This window comes from Cryptotermes secundus, unplaced genomic scaffold (genome assembly GCF_002891405.2).
Source record: "Cryptotermes secundus unplaced genomic scaffold, Csec_1.0 scaffold1171, whole genome shotgun sequence".
Taxonomy (NCBI): Eukaryota; Metazoa; Arthropoda; class Insecta; order Blattodea; family Kalotermitidae; genus Cryptotermes; species Cryptotermes secundus.
Genome location: NW_019743669.1, coordinates 224,385 through 244,860, shown reverse-complemented (window position 1 = coordinate 244,860; position 20,476 = coordinate 224,385). Strand labels below are relative to the sequence as shown.

General features: G+C 37.8%; 2 protein-coding genes across 3 annotated transcripts in view; one reads left to right on the top strand and one right to left on the bottom strand.

Annotated features, from left to right (window-relative positions):
- LOC117283075 overlaps window positions 1-16,019 on the top strand; it is a 23,691-nt gene extending 7,672 nt beyond the window's left edge. Inside the window, exons 2-6 of the mRNA XM_033755388.1 lie at window positions 407-492; window positions 5,331-5,460; window positions 5,533-5,663; window positions 13,717-13,852; window positions 15,654-16,019. Coding sequence (XP_033611279.1) covers window positions 407-492; window positions 5,331-5,460; window positions 5,533-5,663; window positions 13,717-13,852; window positions 15,654-15,977 — 807 coding nt within the window. The 3' untranslated portion in view covers window positions 15,978-16,019. The remainder of the gene's footprint in view (window positions 1-406; window positions 493-5,330; window positions 5,461-5,532; window positions 5,664-13,716; window positions 13,853-15,653) is intronic.
- The window catches only part of LOC111874242 (cleavage and polyadenylation specificity factor subunit 1), a 150,656-nt gene continuing 144,645 nt past the window's right edge, over window positions 14,466-20,476 (bottom strand). The window contains exon 26 of one of the 2 annotated variants that reach the window (XM_023869575.2): window positions 14,466-14,482. The gene's annotated coding sequence lies outside the window, so the exon portion shown is untranslated. Of the gene's footprint in view, window positions 14,483-16,156; window positions 16,236-20,476 lie in introns of those variants that run through there. The other variant, XM_023869574.2, reaches the window with a different exon arrangement.

The following is a 20,476-nucleotide window of genomic DNA, read 5'->3' as shown; positions in this document are numbered from 1 at the left end:
ACTAAATTTACCACTACGGCCCTTCCGTAAAATAGTATAAGTACAGTTCAAATCAATAGTATTAATAAATTCAGTTGTATGCAGAAAGCTGGAAGGGATTAAAGGACTACTAAGTGCAACCGTCGAAAGGTGGGTGATTGTAGTGAAGTGTTCTTCCTGCCCTGTCCGAGCCAGACCCTTATAAGACCCTGGGATAGGAACCCAGCTCTACTGATTAAAGTAAAGAACCCAAAGAAGTGAGCGGTGGTGGAGTGGCGCACAACGAAACGGGCACACAACAGGCATTTAAATGCGCACCAGCAGTGGGCATTTAAATAAACTCCAGCCAGCTCAAGCTTACCACCATTTTAGAAGTCCGGTGTTTAAAGGTTAATGGACACTGGTGTGTTTTTGGATGCATTTTCAGAAAAGACTCCAGAAATTGGGCACTGCTGTGCGTAAATGGATTCACAGTATTCCATATGGACTTCTGCTTGGAATGGTGGAATTCTCGTAAGTGCCCCTCATTATGGATTAGATTTGTGGTATCAGGGAAGTATGTTACTAATTTGTAGTCATGTTTGTGAAGATAATGATGCAGGCATTTCCTCCTGCAATCTGTAAAATCATGTCATTTTATATATTTTGCACAAAGTTTAAATTAATACACAACAGGGAGACTATGCCAGTCTCCCCATTCACCTATATGTTTAATACTGCTAAACCGTCATCATACTCTAATGAAATCTGATACTAATGTTTACACTAAGGGTAGCTGGACAAATTATAATTCTACACTTACCCAATATAACCCTTACTTTGCAAGATGTTCAACCTGAATTGTTTCCTTTTGTGGCTCACAAAAAACACTTACAATGCCTACTTTTCTACTGCACAGATGTATAATTCTACAATCTATTACTATTATTATTGTGATTTCATTTTATGAACAACTTGTTATATAAATAAAGATTCTGGCTATGTTAAATTTGTTGTATATAACGTGAAAAGTTGCAAAGTCCCCATTTATTACCATGGTATTACCATACCATTTCATATGTACTGTGTAGGTATGTTTATGATTCAGCTCCATAACAAATTTTACAAAGCTAGCTGCAATAGCTCATAGTCAGTAATGAAAATGAGAGCTAAAGAAAATTTTTGCATAACCACCACATTGTTACTTTACTTACTTACTTACTCATGGAGCTGAGCCCTTCCGGAGGAGCTGCCAATGGTGCAGCTACTCAAGAATTTCCCAGCATTTTATGGAACCCGAAGGTTCATTACCGTGTTCACAAGAGCCCTCCATTGGTTCCTATCCTGAGCCAGATCAATCCAATCAATACCATCCAATCCTGTCTCTATAAGATCCATTTTAACATTGTCCACCCACCTATGCCTTGGTCTTCCCAGGGGTCTTCTTCCTTCTGGCTTTCCCACCAATATCCTATACGCATTCCTCGTCTCTTCCATTCGTGCTACATGACCTGCCCACCTCATTCTCCTTGACTTGATCATTCTAATTATACTTGGAGAAGAGTACGAGTCATGAAGCTCCTCATTATGCAGTTTTCTCCACCCTCCTGTCACTTCATCTCTCTTTGGTCCAAATATTCCCCTCAACATCCTGTTTTCCAACATTCTCAGTCTATGTTCCTCCCTTAATGTCAGAGACCAAGTTTCACACCCATACAGAACCACAGACAAAATTATATTGTTGTATACTCTAATTATTATGCTGTTGGACAGCAGACGAGAAGACAAAAGGTTCTGAACTGAATGGTAGCAAGCATTACTCGAGATCAATCTCCTCTTAATTTCCTCCTAATCAGGTTTCAATCTGTTATCGTTGTTCCCAAATATCTGAATTGTGCCACATTTTCAAAACATCTGTTTCCTATTTTTATATCATGATTTTGCTCTGCATTTTGGTGACGAGACAGCAACATATACTTAGTTTTCTCAGCGTTTACTTCTAGACCAACCTCTTTACTTCCGTCAATTAAAGTATGCGTGTTTCTCTTTATGGTATCTACATTATCACCCAGCAGAGTCACATCATCGGCATAGGCCATCAGCTGATGTGTCCCATTTAGTTTCAGTCCCACCTGGTTTCCCAGGACCGATGGCATATTCTAAAGCAAAGTTGAAAAGGAGTGGTGATAAAGCATCTCCTTCTTTTACACCATTCTGGATAGGTAATTTATCAGACAAATGTTTACCTACATGTACTTTACTATACATTTCGTTTAAACACATTTTAATTAACCTAACTAGTTTCATGGGTATTCCAAACTCTATTAGAATATTGTACAATACTTCCCTCCTAACCGAATCATAGGTTTTCTTGAAGTCTATGAATAGCTGATGTACAGGACTTTACCTTGAGAGAAGAATATTGGATAAAATTTTGTATGAAGTTGATAGCAGTGATATCCCCCAATAATTACTACAGTCAGTTTTATCACCCTTCTTGTGAATTGGTACAACAATAGACTCCTTCCAGTGATCAGGCAATTTTTCCTTATGCCAAATAGAAGTAATTAGATTGTGAATCTTAGAATGTAATATTTCGCCTCCTGCTTGAATAAGTTCTGCCGGAATTTGATCACTACCTGGCGATTTATACCGTTTCAATTTTGCAATAAAACTTTCAACTTCAAAGGGCTAGGATCAGGTACTAACGGCTCAGCTGTATGGATTTCTGTCTTCCTAACATCATTGAACCTATGTACATTCAATAACTGAGAGAAGTAGTTCCTCCACCTATTCAAAATGTTGTGGGAATCTGCAAGCAGATCACCATTCTCTTCCTTCACTAAGTTACTGCTAGGCTGGTAACCCCTCTTAAGTCATTTATTCCTTTACACAGGACTTTAATGTTCTTGTTTTTACTGTTTATTGCAAGCTCATCAATTTTGCCTTTCAGATATTTCCTCTTTTTGTTCGTGAAATGCCAGCTGGTTTCACGTCTTATATTGTTCAGATTGTCCCCAGTTAACTCACTTAGATCCTGTAACCATTGCAATTTGGCCTGCTTTCTTTGATCTAATAATTTTGAGCATCCTACATCGAACCATGGCTTATGCTTCTTCACTTCATAATAACCAAGACTCTCTTTGGCAGACATTTTTATATTCTCTTTAATAGTTTCCCAAGCTTTATTAACATCCACCTCAGTTTCCAATTTTTTCAAAGCCGCAAACCTATTTGAGACATCAACACAATACTGCTCTTTACCTTCTACCTCATTTAATTTATTGAGATTGAACTTCTCCATATGAACTCTGTGTGTTTGTTGTCTGTTTGCTCACTGCCAGTCTTTCCTTAACCTTTGCCACCATCAGGTAGTGGTCAGTATCACAATCTGCTGCCCTGAATGATCGGACATCAAGTATACTTGAGTGCAGTCTCCTGTCTATCAAAATATGGTCTATTTGATTATGTATCTTCCCATCAGGAGATATCCAAGTAAATTTATGGATGTTACAATGTGGGAACATTGTACTTTTGACAGTAAGATTTTTTGATGTGGCAAAGTTTACTACTCTAACGCCATTATCATTACTAATTTCATGCAAACTCTCATTCCAAATCATTGATTTGAAAATGTCTTCCCTCCTTAATTTGGCATTGAAATGTCCTAACAAAATTTTCATAGGGTACTTAGGGCATGTTTTAGTTCTTCATGGAATGTATCCTTTATGTCTTCAATTTTATCTTCTGTTGGGGCGTGAACATTCATAACAATGATATCACACCAGCGACCATTTAATATTATATATGATATCCTATCACTAATGAACTTTACCCTCTTTAACTGCTGATATGATTCTCTTATTTATGAAAAAACCTGAACCTAATTCATGATTTTCATTCCCCTTTAAATAGAAAAATGTAGAGTCTCCTGCTGGTGTGATGCCACCTCCATCCCATCTGACCTCCTATACTCCCGCTAAATCTAACTTATATTTTAAGATTTCTTCTTCCACTGCCCTGAGCAAACCTGCCCTATACAAACTTCGAACATTTTAAGTGTCAAATTTCATATCCATTTTCTTTAGCTTAGGTCGTTTATCCAAGGAATCCGCCCAGATCCGAGGCTTTGTGTTCGTTTTCGTAACATACTTATTTTTTACGGTGAGTTGTTAGCCCCACGCCCAGTCCCCAAGCTGGAGGGTCACCCCTTGTCGGCTGTCCGCGACTGCTTATTCAATATATTCGGAGCTTCCCTCCAAAACTGGAGGGTATCTCCTCAATCCGCAACCTGAGGACGTGCCATGCCATGGTCACAAGGGACCCACCTAACATAGATATTGTTACCTTACCTTATAAAAAATCCCTTTTAATAAAAGTTCCATATTTTTTGGAGATCTATATTTCAAGATCATATACTAATTGGTGCCAACCTCAGTCCATTATAAGTTCATATATCTGTAATTTTATTACTGTTGATAGGAAATCTTAAAGAACATGTTGTGATGGCTAATGGCACAATGTTCATATTAAGTTTTGGGAGACCCTCTCAGGTGATTCAAAAGTATAATTTTATTCATTAAGATAGCAAAGTAGGCTGTAAAGTGCAATATATATACACATATATATATCACTAGAACCAGCAAGTTTTACTTTAAACAATTTTTAATATGGTAACAAAATACAAGAAAAAGAGTATTCATGATTTATTTTATGTGGTGTAATTGGCTTTGCAACATTAGCTTCATATCTGTAGTAAAGGGTGCCAAAAACCTAAGTCATGACAACATATCTTCAGGCTGGAATTTGAACCTCAGACTGTCACAAAGCAGAAGTTCTACCCACTTGACTGTGACATTTAGTTTTTATTTATTACATAAAATCCAAACTAAAGAGCATTAGAACATGTTGACAGCAAACAGATGATCTTCATGAACAGAACTGCAGTTTCTATGTCAATGCTTGATCTATTCTTCAGACTTACCTATGAAATTACATAGCTATATAGCATGAAGTACCAACATAGCAATGAAATGATGGTGATATAAATGCAAAACAAATGGAAATTAGTCAATACTGTTGCATGCTCCCACCGAGCTGGATTGTGTATTAAGAAATTTCAGCTCCAACAGATGTAACTAAGTTAGTCACCTTAACGGAAGAGGCCACTCGAGGGATCTGCATGGGATGCTAATAATAAAACTGATTTCAGAGATGTACTGGTGGGCTGTGAATATATGAGCTGGATTGAAATGCTTCAGAAAAGGTTACAATGATGACAATCGTTAGGGTTTTACAATAATAGCAGATATCTGAAACTGGACATAAATCAGCATGTTATTTTATATATATACCACTATAAAATGTTGCAGCACAAAGGAAGAACTGCTGAGTGAAATGACTCTGGTTGATGCCACATCACGAGAGCGACTAGTGCGAAGTATCCCTACCAGCGGTCAAGGCGAGACCTGCATTGGGTGTGGAGTGCGACTAGCCCTTCAGGTGAGGTGTCCTATTTGTTAGGACATATTTCAAAACACCTCGATTATTGCTCAACTGTTTCTGTGTTATCAGGTGCTGGGGAAGAGGAATGGCATCATGGTGTTGGTGACAGATGGACAGAACACTGAGCCTGGCCAGTTCATTAGCAACATCCAAGCTGAAGTTACAGAGTCTGGGACAAAGGTTGTTGCAGTTGGCTTTGGGTATGCATTTATGTCTTTGTCAATACTCATTTATACTCTGAATAATGTAAGAACATTGTGCTTTGCAGGATAATACTTTAGTATCAATTTGTCAGAAGGTAAAGTAGAAATACTACCATAAAAGCAGACAGTAAAAGGTGAAGCGATCTCAGTAAGAGACCCTGGAGGCCCATAGGGTTGTGAGAGGTCCAGGATGCCACACTTTTACTAGACAGTTGGCTCACAGATGGCAGTGAAGTTGTCAGCCTTATATGCTAGGCGCCTGTTACACCCAGGAAGATTCCAGGGAACTCGTTTCTGTTAGAGACTGAATTGACCCCAGGGCCATAGTGGAGCTGGAAGGTTTAAGTCAATTGAAAAATCCAATGCCCTCACTGGGAATCGAACTCACGACCTTCCAGCTTGTAGCACAGTGCCTCAACCAACTATGTTACTGTGTGCCCCCAAAGCATACAGTATCCATACTACTGAAATTCCTTATAAGAGAAGAAACTGTATATGTGAAAAAGGGAAGTCATATTCTGTGACTCAAGAGTAAACTTACTTTAGATAAACTGAATAATTAAGACCATGATGACTATGATTCAAATCTGCATCCAACTATTTGCCATTCACTGATAAATATTCAAAATGGAAGCAAAATCAAATCATGTCTTCACAACATATGCTTGAAATGGCTTCCCGGTTCAGCAAAGCATGCGCAAGCTCTTTTTACCATGTTTGAGGCTACTTTGTGGAGCACCTGTAAACTGATGCTGTTAATCACCGTTGTAATGTTCCTCTTGAGGTCATCCAGTGTATGCGGAATGTTTTACAGACAATTCCTTTGAGGTACCCCCAAAGGAAAAAATCTGCGGGTGACAAATAGGGCGAATGCGGGGGCCACAATCCTTTCGAAATGAGATGGTCACCGAAAAACTCGCGCAAGAACTGCATGGTTTCATTAGATGTGTGACATGTGGCACCATCTTGCTGCAACCAACACCCATGTTCATCAACTTCAAGAAGCACAATAAACTGTGTAATGTCGTCTTGGTACACTGGACTGTTCAAAGAAAATTGGGCCCACTATTCGACGACGTGATGCAGCACACCACATCCTAATTTTCTGACAGTGCTAGGGCTTTTCATGTAACATATGTGGATTTTCAGATGACCAAATCCTATTGTTTTGAATGTTCACGTAGCCACTAAGGTGAAACCACGCTTCGTCAGTGAATAAAACCCGATCAAACTCTTCAATTCCATGAAAACTCGTTGTTCTTTGGAAAATGACATGTCTGTCACACAATAAACAAAGCTATACTGCAGACGTCGTATGACCGATACATGACAGATAACGTTTCTATTCATTAGTACTCCTACAGTGCCAGCTAATGGTAGGAGATATAATTATATTAACTGCAATACAATTTATAATAACTTTTAGTTTGATGTGCACGACTTTTCGATCTCCCTGCATAACATGTTTAACCTTTAAAAGATGGACTTCTGAAATGATGGTAAGCTTGAGCTGGTCGGAGTTTATTTAAATGCCCATTGCTGGTGCACGTTTCAATACCTGTTGCTACTCTGCATTTAAACGTCCATTCCTGTTATGGCGCTTAAACAATTTTAAGCACTGTTTAAAAATGCTGTATCTAACTCAATTTTTATGATAAATCGATGGCATTAACTTTGTTTGTATCAGCAAAGAACATAGTGTCGCATATTATAACAGATGATTTGAAAACTTTTATACAAAGAGTTATACTTTATTTTCAATTTTTCCTTTTAATTTTGATGTGTACTGCAAAAATGGTTTCCTAAGTCCTTCACAGAGTTGTTCTGCATTATAAAATCAGTCCTGCTTGTAACACTTGACAAATTTTAGCAGTCCCTGGTGTCATAAAACAGATGGAAGCAATAAAATCATTTGGTCTTCTGCTAGCACTGCTTACACTCTTCGGATTTTCGAATCTTTTGATAGAAGATTGAAAGAATGACTATTCAAGAGAAAGCTAGAGGGGCCCCTTCTTCAGTGCTAAGACCTTCTGTAATAGCTGCAAGAGATTATTGCCCTTTCTAGGGTCGTGAAGAGACAGTTGCATCGTGGCTGAGATACAGAGTGTGATCTGTTTTCTGTGCATTCATAGTGAAATCGAATACTGTAGTTTCATTTCAGCCTATATATACATCAAGCAGATAACAACAAAAAAGTATATACATCGAATTTTACTATATATTTTTAACACATTAATCTGCAATAAAAGTACTGGCTCGTGGATGAGTTTGGGCATAACTCATATGTATATTCTTTTTTTTTTTTTGCTGTTGTTCACTTAGGTATCATTTTAATTCCTCTATTATGGTTTTACTCAAGACTGTCTGTTAATCATTACATTGAAAAATAAATATTTAGGACTGTGCATGTGCTTCTACTAGCGGCGTGTGCGCGTGCTTCCCCTAACTGAGTTTAAATGCCCGACTGGCCAAAACGGGGTACTTTGGCCACAACGACCATACTCATCACTGGCACGATCAGGGCACTTCGATCGTTAAAGGTTAATATATGCTTGGAAGTCATACTGAAATAAAACAATACACTAAAAAGCATAAGTATTTCTTCTGTTTCCTTTTTCTTTAATTGTGATATTTTGCTGGAATAGCAGAAGCTTTTATTTTCATGCAGACTGACTTAATTTGATTGAGAGTAAAAGACTCTGGCAGGTGAGTCACTGAAGTTTTAATTAAATATGTTTATATATAATTTTAATAATTTCTTGCATCCTGTTGTGTGTTTAATCAATAGTAGAGTGAATTTACCGACTACACAAGTTCAACTTATGTTATTAGTTATGATCATAACAGATCCAGCAACATCAAGGAACGCGGAAGAACAGTGAGACTTCACAAACAAGTGAAAGCGTAACTAATAACATAAGTTGAACTTCAATTAATGAATTTTTAACAATAATAATAATTAAACTAGTTTAAAAAGAACTAGATACAGTAGTGAGCGTAAGTAAAAATGAGACTGAAAAACAAGTGAAAGTGTAACCAGTGACATGAATTGAACCTCGATTCACGAACATTTAACTTTTAATAAGTAAATTAGAATAATAATAATTTTAACCTGTGTTTTGTAAAAAGAACTTGATATATAAGTGGGCGTAAGTCTGGAAAAGATACAAGGTCGAATGTGTGAAAAGTAAATGTGACCTCATGTAATTATACAGCCGTGTTCATACACCTGAATATGACCTCTTAAGGTCGAAACATGTAGTGATAATGTGATAATAAAAATGTGTTGTGTAGTCGGTAAATTCACTCTACTATTCATGTTTATATACATGTTGATCTATGAATTCAAGTAAAGGGAAGCTTTGTTTAACTGTTATCAAGAATCAAGAAGACTTTGTAAGTGTTCAGAAAACTACTGTTGATTGTTTGATAATCTTCACTTCAGAATATCAATGTTCAAGTAGTGAATCCACAAGATAGGAAATCTATAAACATTCCCTCTTTTGTTTATCTCAAACACACTAAGATGTACAGACAAGTGTTTATGACATAAAATGTGCCCTTCATCTACAACATTTATTTGAAAAATTCTTCATTCCAATAAATATAGCAATACCTTGCAGAGTCTGGGTAATTGGTTCCACCAATATCCCGGACTGTTTGAAACCGGACTAATCGAGCAACTAAATACATATAAAAACGATAATTGGTTCAAAAAATAAGGACTATTTGAGGAACTAAATACATACAAAAAACGATAATTGGTTCAAAAAAGAATTATCAGCTTTTCAATAAATAAAACGCGACTAATAAATTCAAATGTCTTTATTAGAAATAATTTTAAAAAATTCATGTTTTTCGCATTTTTTCTTCTTTGGCCTTTTCTCTTCACACACACTTCTTTCTAGCAACGAATTGCATTGTTTATCGTTCAGCGAACTGTAAGGCTATGTTCAATATTGGGATCAATTTCCATAATATGCTCTGACAATGTTTCAACCATTCCAATAATTTTTTATAGTTGTTCAGCTGTTAAATCTTGTGCAGGCACTTCAACACAGTCATCGTGGTCGTCATTGTCTAAGTCATCCTCCCGTTCTTCATCTATGTTAATAAGTGTTTCATTATCTAGTTCAGCGTTGGCCAACCTAATACATCTCGAGGGCCAAATTTAGTTTATAGAACACCATCAGGGGCCAGATACAGTGTTTCTTTCAGAAGAGTGGTCGGGGAGTATTGCCCCCCAAACTGAATCAGTCATAACCCGTGTAAAAACAAGTGCATTTAAACCTATGTATTTAAATTTTACGTTGCACCAATAATATTAAGCCGATATTGAAAATTTCACCAATCGATTTTATTGCCTTCTATCACTTCTACCCCCAGAGCATTTTTTTCTTAAAGAAACACTGGCCAGATCATGCCTTATGTTTAGTTTTATATATGCCGGGGAAAAATGCAATTCTAATTTAAGAAAGAAAAATAAAATGCCTTGAAATTTGCAATTACTTACCATAAAACAGCACAAATTCCTCTTTCAGCAGGGATGAGCACAAAAGGCTTTCAATCATAGTTTTTATGGTCTAATGATTATACCTAAATCCCCATATACACACTGTTTTAATGAGAGCACTGTGGTTTCATAAAACTGGAAACCAATGATATAAAATCCACTTCTAATTGTGAGGTTGCCACTCGAAGAATATGTGATAACACGACATCTGAAAGTCTGTTCCCGTTCTTAGACTTTACATGCTTCAGCGATGAAAACGCTGTCTCGCATATGTAAGTACTTGCAAAAACAGAGCAAAGTTTGAGAGCCCAATTTCGTAACAGTGGGTAACGTTCTGGTGAAAGCAGTTTCCAAAAGTCAATTCCAGTAACCTGAGATGTGTTTAAGGATGGGTCACATTGAAGTTCACAAAGCTCTAATTGCAGATGACCTGGCTGAGATTCTATATCACAATGTATAGGATTACTGAATAAAGAAATATCAGGTCGAAAGCTTTCAAAATCGTTAAATCGTCGGTCGAACTCTGAAGACAAATCTTCAATAATTTCAGTGTAGTCCCTAAACTCCAAGCATTCTTCTTCTTCTGAGAGTTTCCGACAGCAAGGGAAATGTAGAAGGTTATTTTTGTCCAATGCAGACTTAAATAAATGTAGCTTTTTACGGAAACTGTCAACAAAGCCAACCATCTGACATATTGTCTGCTTCTTGCCTTGCAATTGCAGATTCAGGACATTCAAGTGTTGAGTGATATCGGTGAGAAAGGCCAAGTTTCTCAAGAATTCGACGTCTTCGAGATCATTCTGCAGTTCAGCAGAATTCGTAACCTCTTCTCTTAGGAATGTTGCTATTTCATGACGGAGTTCAAAGAACCGTACCAGACATTTCCCACGGCTTAACCATCTTACTTCAGTGTGCAGAAGCAGGTCCCCGTAAGCAGAATCCATTTCTTCCAAGAGGGTCAGAAATTTTCTGTGAGTGAGTGATCGATTTCCTCCTCTGATCAAATTAGTAATTTTTGTGACAGTAGCCATGGTGGTAGACAGTTTAATTGATTTGGCACATAGAGCCTCCTGATGTATAATACAATGCAAGGTAGGTACAGTAATTTGATTCTGTCTTAAAAATCCAACAAAACCGCTTATTGTCCCTGTCATTGATTTAGCGCCATCTGTTACTATGGAGGACAATTTTTCAAAACCACCGAATTCCTCCACTGCACTCTTAACAGCGTTAAAAATATCGACACCTCTAGTTGTGCTGTGTAAAGAGCACACTTTTAACAACTCTTCGAAAATTGTAAAATCTTCCTTAATTGCACGAACAAATATCAGCAACTGATTAGTATCCGAAACATCTGTGCTTTCGTCGAGAGCAATTGAGAAATAGGAACAATTAGCGATAATGTCTTTCACATTATTAGATATCTGGTTGCTAATATCTTCCAGCCTCCTAGTAACAGTCTGTTTTGAAAGGGGCACTGTTTGAAATTTGTTTCCTACCTTATTTTCATTGAAAGCTTCTGCCATCTTTATCGCACAGTTCTTAATTAATTCACCATCACTTAACGCTTTTTTAGCTTTCATTAATTCATATGTCACGAAATAAGAAGCCAGCAAAGCTTCTTCTTGTTGTTTTGTTTCATTGGTAAAAAGAGATTTCTGCTGGAAAAGTTTTTTCTTTAACTGATCGCAGACTACTTTCCTTGATTCACAAGAGTGTTTTCCGAACTTCTGTTTATGATTTGTCATGTAATGCCTCTTTAGGTTGTACTCCTTTAAAACTGCTAGCACTTGAAAACATACTAAACACTGTGGCTTGTGGTCTTTATTTAATATAAAAAAATAGTCATGTTCCCACTCAGATTTGAACGCCCTATTTTCGCTATCAACTTTTCTCAATTTACTATTTGACATGCTGTATCACTTACAATAACTTCAAACACAATTTTAATTGAAAAACAGTTCTACACTCACACTCCGTAATCACACTTCACTTTCTAAAATCGCACTAACTGGGAGACATTTCTGCTAAAACTGGCACTTAACAAAGGCCAGGATGCCGAGAGAAACGGTAAACATCCCATCCCCGCGAGCAAGCTGGGAATGGTTATTATTTTGAAGGTGTCATAAATCCTTCACCACTACGGTCTTCCCTTCAGTGTCATCTCCCTACAGAAGTTGGGTTGGGGGACTTGGAATTTCCATGACATGAACACAGTTATTAGAAAACAGTTTGAACTGTCCAACTCGGTAAGAACGTATACAGTCAATTGAAAAATGCTGTAAGCTAATGAAACGTCCTATTAAAAACTGAATTCTATGCCAATACAGCTGTGAAGTTAAGATTTTTGAAAATAAACCTGAGACTTGGCGGGGGGCCGGAGTAAATCAAGTTGTGGGCCGTATCCGGCCCGCGGGCCGCCAGTTCGCCATCGCTGATCTAGTTCATTAGTGTTTGATGTGATGCACTCAACTACGTTGACGGAATCTAACTCATTGAAACCAAGCTGCTGTCCAATTTCCACTATGTTATTACTGACTTCAGCAAAATGAGTTTCAAAACCAATTAAATCATTTGCACAATGTGGTATGATATGTTTCCATACTGCCCTCATATTGCTTGCCGTTAATTCATGTCATGCCTCGCCTATATTTTCAATGATGTTTCTGATGTTGTAGCTCTTTCAAAAGTCCGTTGAAGTAGTGCTCTCCCCACCTCCTCCAGCGACAGCTGTCAGAGCTCAAGAACAAATGACCTGAGCATAGGTACATACATATATTATGGGGAACCCCAGAAAAAATTTAAAAAAGGTATAGTATTGCATAACTTTAAAACCACATAAAAATAAACCACACAAAAAGAGACTTGACTGTATAAAGGGAAAAACCCGATTTATGTATTAAAAATAATTTTGTGTACTAATTTTTTATAACTTCTTTTTTATTTTGATCAATTAAAATTTAGTTTGTTTTGAAATTTTCAATCTGGACTATAGTGAATCCAGACTATGCGAGGTATTGCTGTACTTCTGAGTTACACTTGAAATACATGCAGAAACATGTGAAGGTCTTCATGTAAAGTGTTTTTATTTGTCCAATTTTAACCCAAATTGTAATGTGTCCACAAATTTATGAAAGGCACCCAATATGAAGCTTTTTGAAAATCTGTTCAGTGGTTCTCGAGTTGTTTCACGTGCACAAACAGATAGGTGACATATCAATTTAATAGGTGCTCTGCAGGGTCATGAAACAGCCTAAAAAGGTTTAAAAAAAATCTGAGGTTTCAGTGGTCAAAATTAAGATTGTGTTCTTGTGGGTTATAATACCATGTAGTTTGGTTGGTGGTTAGCAACATTTTGGAGAAACCTGCTGCCTCCATATACCCTAAAGACAGAGGCAGCAGATTTCTCCAAATCTTGATAACTACCTACCAAATTTCAGTGTCTTAACCCAAAAAACCACAATAAAAAAAGACCTCATCATGCCTATTATTAGGACACAGTTACATTCGTAAGTGCTAACTATTTGTTCCTCACAGAGAGGCAGCACCGCTAGATGACCTCCAGCAGCTGGCAAGTGCAACTGGGGGCCTGTTCTTCTACGTGTCTGACCATGATGGTGTTCAGGGCCTGTTTGGAGCCCTGCAAGAAGCCCTGAAGTTGGCAAAATTACTGGTATGACACTATATATATATATATATATAAAACAGTTCAGCAATTTTTCACACCAGTCAGCCTAGTGACTGATTACTAGTGTACCAACTGTTTAACGATTGTTTATCCTTCTTCTTCTTCTTCTTCTTCTTCACAACAGCTTGGTGGGTACACTAAGGGGGTGAAGATTCAGAGAGGAAGTGTATCCTTCCTTACATCTATCCATAACAACTCTGGGTTCCACCATGCTTTCTACCTCTTTGATATTAGGGACTTTTTCCTCAGAAGTAAAGCATTCTCGCCTCCAGCTTATTTAAGAATGTGTGAGATTTATCTCTACACCACTCACACAACTTCATGGAATGGTAATTAAGAAAACAGGATTCTTTTACTTCTCTTATGTATGACACTCCAGTTTGACTGTTGGTTCGATCCAATAACAGCCTTTTCTTTAGGCATTACTGAATCTTCAGGTTCCAATGTAAGTTGATTGGTTGGATGGTCAGTCAATCATTCAGTCAGTTGTTTTGGAAAGATGTTGAGAAGATGGATTATTCCAAATCTCACATGTGACTTTATTTTTTCCTTAATTTCAACAAAACTGATGGGTTTTTGGTTTACATGACGATGTTCTTTCACATACCAGTAGCACTGAAATGAGAATGATGGGCAGCTGCTACTAGCAATAGTAAAGAATGCAACTGTGGTCTGCAGGAACTGAGAAAAATCACATAAATCCTCAATCAGGATACCAAATATTTTGGGTCAGGGATCTCATGAACACAAAGGGGAAGTGTTAACCCCTGCAACAAAACTCAACAGTTTGTAACCTAAGCAGCAAAAAGGCATCATTACATAACCTAAGAGGCCCTGCAATGCCACTTCATCCCTCATGAACTCTAGTGGTACCGAACCTGGGTCACTGGAGACAAGCCAGTGAGTGCTTTCCTCAAATTACTTTAATTTCCCCTGCCAATTCTCACCCCATTAGATGCTCCATTTCTCTCATCTATCATCCAGCCCTATTACAATGAACCATTTGTGGCCTAAGTACCAAGAGATTCAGACTTAACGTACACTTAAAAAAAACAAGAGTAACATAAGAATTAATCACTACACTGCAATACAGTAATAGGTAGAGACATAATGTCTTGTGCTGTAGCTTCTAGTACAGTCCATCTATGAGTATTTTATGATGAAGAGCACATGACAACTTATGTAGACAACCTTACAGAAGGAACGTGTGTCTGAGTTTCCCACCAACATACGAATACCAAAAATTAGTTGAAAACAGAACTTAGTAACTTTCTAATGATGACATAATGGTCTGTCACTGACAATGATGCACCCTCATTTCTGAAGTACAGTAGAGTCTCAATTATCTGATATTTGTGTTATGTGACTTGACTTCAGCCCCCATAATGCTTCTTTAAATAACAAATTTTAAGATTTTACATGGTGTGTATAACTTTTTCATTTAAGTTTAGTTCCAAATTTCTTTCTGATATTGTTATTACCAACTAAATATTATTTACATGCTACTGTTTCATAATAGGCTTGTGAACCAAGCTGTGTAGATACTTTATCCATGTTTGCAATGTTATTCATATTATCTAACTGTTTGGTTCTCTGATCACCCTTTGGTTCAGTTTAGAACAGGTAATCAGGGTTTTAGTGCAGAGGGAGCTCAGTGTCTAAATTTCTATACATTTGATAGCAGTCATTACAGAAATGGAAAATCGTAACCAAATACAATTGTGTTTTGACAATGATATTATAAAACAATGATGGATTTATTTAACATGGGCTATTATTCTGGTAGCTGGAAAAATCAACTGGAATAATAGAGAATTCAACAACTGAATTCTCTGGTGAAGCTACAGATCTACCAGTAACTGGAACTACTACAGTGAGCAGCCAACAACATACAACAGGTCTAAGGAACAGGACCACTTCACACATAGTTTCTGGCAAGCAGCACAATATATCTTCATCGTGGTTTATTCTTGGTATTACTGCTGCAATGGTGGGAGGAGTCATGTTTTTTATTTTCATGATGCTGTTGATATGGTTGAAATGTATCACACCTGTCAAGGGCTTTTATTCTGTTATAAAACAAAACCGCATGACACTCTACAAGCTGTGACCAGCTGCACTGTTACCACAGCACAGCATGCAGTGCGGCTTAACAGTTTCAGGAATGATTCTGTATATAAGACAATGAATTGCTGCTGTCCCATTCAAAGTGCTTCTTTTGGCAGCTATATATAAAACTACTATTTTCTGCTACATTTTAAGCATTTCCAGAAGTTGCCTTCTGACGTACCTTTTCACATATGTGATGCATGTTGCTGGACCTTCTCCATTGACCAAAAATGCATACATTTCAGCAGTGGTTTTGCAGCTAGGAATAGAAAGAAGTTGCATGGAGCCAAATTGGGAGAATGTTTTGACAGACAAATCTGCTTTTTAATCAGAAAATTTTATCACTTGCTGTGTCAAAGCCCACCTGTGTTCCAAGAAGGAAATAAGGCTACATAAACACTTCTTTTGACAAATGTTGCCTTTGTCAGATGTTATCAGAAACAGTTTCTGATAATATTAATCTTATCAGAACCAATGAATTTATATGTGTATGTGTATGTAATTTCATGGCATGACATCCACTTTCCACTTACTAATTCAGTTTCATACCCTGAGTCACATCCAATGTATGGCTATCACTACACATATCTTTTTTTTTTTTTTATTTATTGAATGGGCAGGGCACAACATTTGCTAAGACCATAAGTCCCTGATTTAAACTAAGAAATGTGTGATGCATTTTATTTTCTTCTGTGTGCATGATATAGCATAAGAACTGATTCTGGACACAAATGTTTATGATCAATTATCAGAAGACAAAGATATTTCCTCTGCTCTAAGTGTCACATATACTGACAGTGACAAAAAAGTAGACATTATCCAGATAAACTCTACACAATGGACTGACCTTCTGCACATGTTATCCATAGGATTAGAGGGGTCTGAATGGGTTGAGCTAAAATGAGGTACCCCATATTATTAAGGATTCTATACATGGTGTTTTCATTATTGCTTCCTTGAAATTATGCATTTGCTGGTGGAAGAGACAAACAGCAAAACTTGGACACATTTCATGTAGGACTTCACCAATGCCTGGTGTTACTAGACAGGAAATGTATTTCTTTTCATCTATTACTGTGCAGATGGAGCACAAACAGAGGGACATCCTGAAAGATTAGTGGCCATACTAGACAAATGTTCATGGTCTTTTAAAAAAGCACAATGAAATGAGGTAGATTCTTTCATATATCCACATGTCTACGCTTTAGTGATGACAAAAATGAACCTGGCGAGACAAATGGAAATATGTTCAATTATAGAAGATGAGAACCACATATAATGAGCTCAATGATGCATTTGCTAAATATCACTCTCCAACTGAACATTTAGTAGTTGATAAAATCAATGTGCTGTTCAAAGGTAGGAGTAATCTTCAAACAGTATACACCAAAGAAACACAAAGAGCATGGGATGAAGTTCTCCAAGCTGGGAGACTCTATGGGACATATACACAAGACATGACTGAGTTTAGGGGAAGACAGGAATGTGTGACTGCTACTTGTATAACCGTGACAAAACTGACAAAGCTGTTCATGGATGACTTCTCACCTCCAGAGTGACATGACAATTAATTACTATGACCATAAAATGCTGTGGAGAGAAACTGAAATTTAAACAGGGTGTGAGATAAGACTAAGGTGAGGGGAGACCTGAGAGTCATAGTATGGGAAGCCAAATGAAATGGAAATAGCTGAGATTTGAAATTTCCATGGTGGTGGTGGTGATGTTTTCTGGAATCGATGCCATTGGTCTGGTACCTCAGTTTTTCAAGGCTACTCTTCTATACTGCAGATAGAAGCAACACATTCCTTTGAAACACTTGTAAACTTCAACCAGACCTTACAGTGTCACATCCCAGAAGATGGTAACCTTCGAAATGTAAATGTTGACTCATATGCATCATTCCTCTGCCACCAGGTGGAAGTGGAAAACCAGTCATAACATGAGCGCTATTCAGAAAAGTAATGTCTAGTGAGTGGGGAGCTGGGATATCACAGTTGATAGAGCAGCTGGCTATGGGCTGGACAGCTGTGGGGTAGGAGTTTGAGTCCCAGTGGGGGAAAGATTCTTCACTTTTCCATGTTGTCCAGACTGGTTCTGGGATTCACCCAACCTCCTATCCAGTGGATACCGTGGGTTCTTCCTCAGGAGGTAAAGTGGCTGAGGGGGGAAGCTGACCACTCACCTCCAACTAGTGCCAAGGTCAAGAAAACGTGGGTCTATACATCCACTCCCCCATGTCTTCATGGTGTAGTGCTTAACTAATTAATTAATTAAGCACAGGGATACCTTTACCTTTTACCTCTAGTGAGCTGTTAACAAAGCAACGAGAAAAAATTTTATATACATATTTCACTGCCAGTGAGCATTTAAATTCCTACTCAACTCCTATGCTGGAGGATATTTAAACCAGAGAGTGCAACATTTCACTTAAAGTGTAATAAATTGGGAAAAACTGGAGTTTTGTTTTTCTAATTTTCACACTATGCTCAGAAACGTATATTGAATCGATGTATTGATCCACATTGCTTTAAAATTATTTTTTGGCACAGTAAGCCTATAAAAATTAGGAATAATAGGAATGACACCAGGATGTAAAAACGGAGAATAGTTGCTGCAAGAGGAGTAGCTGAAAGAACAGGAGACACAGCAAGCACAGCAATGGGAAGAAAAAGGAACAGGGATGTACGGTTAGGCTATTCGGGACAAACAACCTTTAGAAGGGAGCAGTGTGACGTCACATACCCCCACCCCTTCCATTACCACGCAACGCTTGGTAAAACACCCCCTCCCCCGCGGTGACGTGGCAAAAGAGTGACTGTGTTGTTACCAAGGGATACTGCAGTTGCTACACTGCAGTAAACAACTCTCGACAGTGCTGCTAGGCAAACTGTAAACGCAGTGTCAGGCAACAGTGGTACCTATTACTAACTGTTTTCTGTGTTGTCCGTGCTGAGGCTAAATAAGGAGCAGCAAACACTATTCAGCAGTTAGTTAGTAGTGTGTGATCAGGAGTGACACAGTTAAAATGCAGCAGCCGCCGAAGACAGTTGAAATGTAGTCGTCGCCGTAGACAGTTGAATTGGAACAGTCGCTGAGTTCAGTTGTAGCAGAAAGAAGAATACCAGAACGTGTGATTAGAAGTGATAGTGTGAGAAGCAGATGCTTGGCTCATAAGAGAAGTAATTGGGTGTGTGTAATACAGTGACACTTGTATAGCTCCCATGTAATAAATACGTGAAAACTACTGAAGATAGAGTGAATACAATATTGTGTAAGGTTTGTAAAGCGTGTAAACCCATAACAGTGTTATACTTAATTGTAGCCAAGACTTGTAGGTTGTTAAATAAACCAATTAACAATCTGAACGGCGTTTTCAGTAGCAGAACACGTTACAGTATCATATTACCTTAGAAGTTCATCTGGGTGTGTTAGTCATGAAAACATTTCACACAAGAGCTCCACGTCACACGCGTCACACAATTACACAGTTTTTGACACACAACATGCCATTTCTGTGGTTTTGATTTCTTCACAGTTGGTGGAATCTTGCTTATAAATTTTCTTCTTCTTAGATGGGGCACTGTTTTGTCTGACGAATGTCAACCTGGTACTTTGTGTTTTATGGCATTAGCATATTTCATAGAGAGTCCCTCAATTACCTCAATTCTGATTGACAATTGAGCTTTTCCTTGTGTTATTCCTACATATTATCATTGCATTCAGAAGTTTTTTTGTCCCTTACAGTTTTGCATATTCTCCTGATGGATGTTTGTGCTATTCTCGATTCTGTCATTTAGCACAGAATCGAGAAAAGCACAAACATCCATTTTCAGTGTCTACTTCCGAATCTGACAAAACTTTGTTCTGATTCAGTTTGAAGTAAATATATTCTCCACTGGTCACGACACAACACAGCTGGCCACTTTGTTCCTTGCGGCTGGCCTTGGCTGACCAGACTGCATGACGCATATTTACAGGATAAAGGGGGATTACAGCAGTACCATTCATATAGTGAACTGTTTATTGTTTGCTACTTAGCAGTCATAACACACTTCTTAGAGTCAACATCACATCTCAAAGTTGTAGATTCTCCACATCTTCTTGTAGTTACAAATTCCAATGTAGAGTCAGCACTGGTCAGAATATGCCTCAAGAGAATAGACTTTTCATGCAGGACAGCACACAGTATCGATCTAACATATTTAGTTCATAAGAATTCCCCTAGGCAGAGGTAGATTTGTATGGTAACAAGTGCACCAAGTGTTGATAATGAAACTTTTTCAAAGAATTCAAATATATTACAACTCCTGCAGGAAGTTCAAAGTGGGACAGCGAATATACAAAATGATAGCCTGCAAATTTCCTCTTTAATTTCATATCAAAAGAATTACTTTATATGAAAAACAACGGTTCAAAATATGAGCTGAAATTTAGAGCTGCAATATGTGTGCCACGTAGGGACTCCGGTGACCTGTGACAGAAGCCGCTGGCATGCAA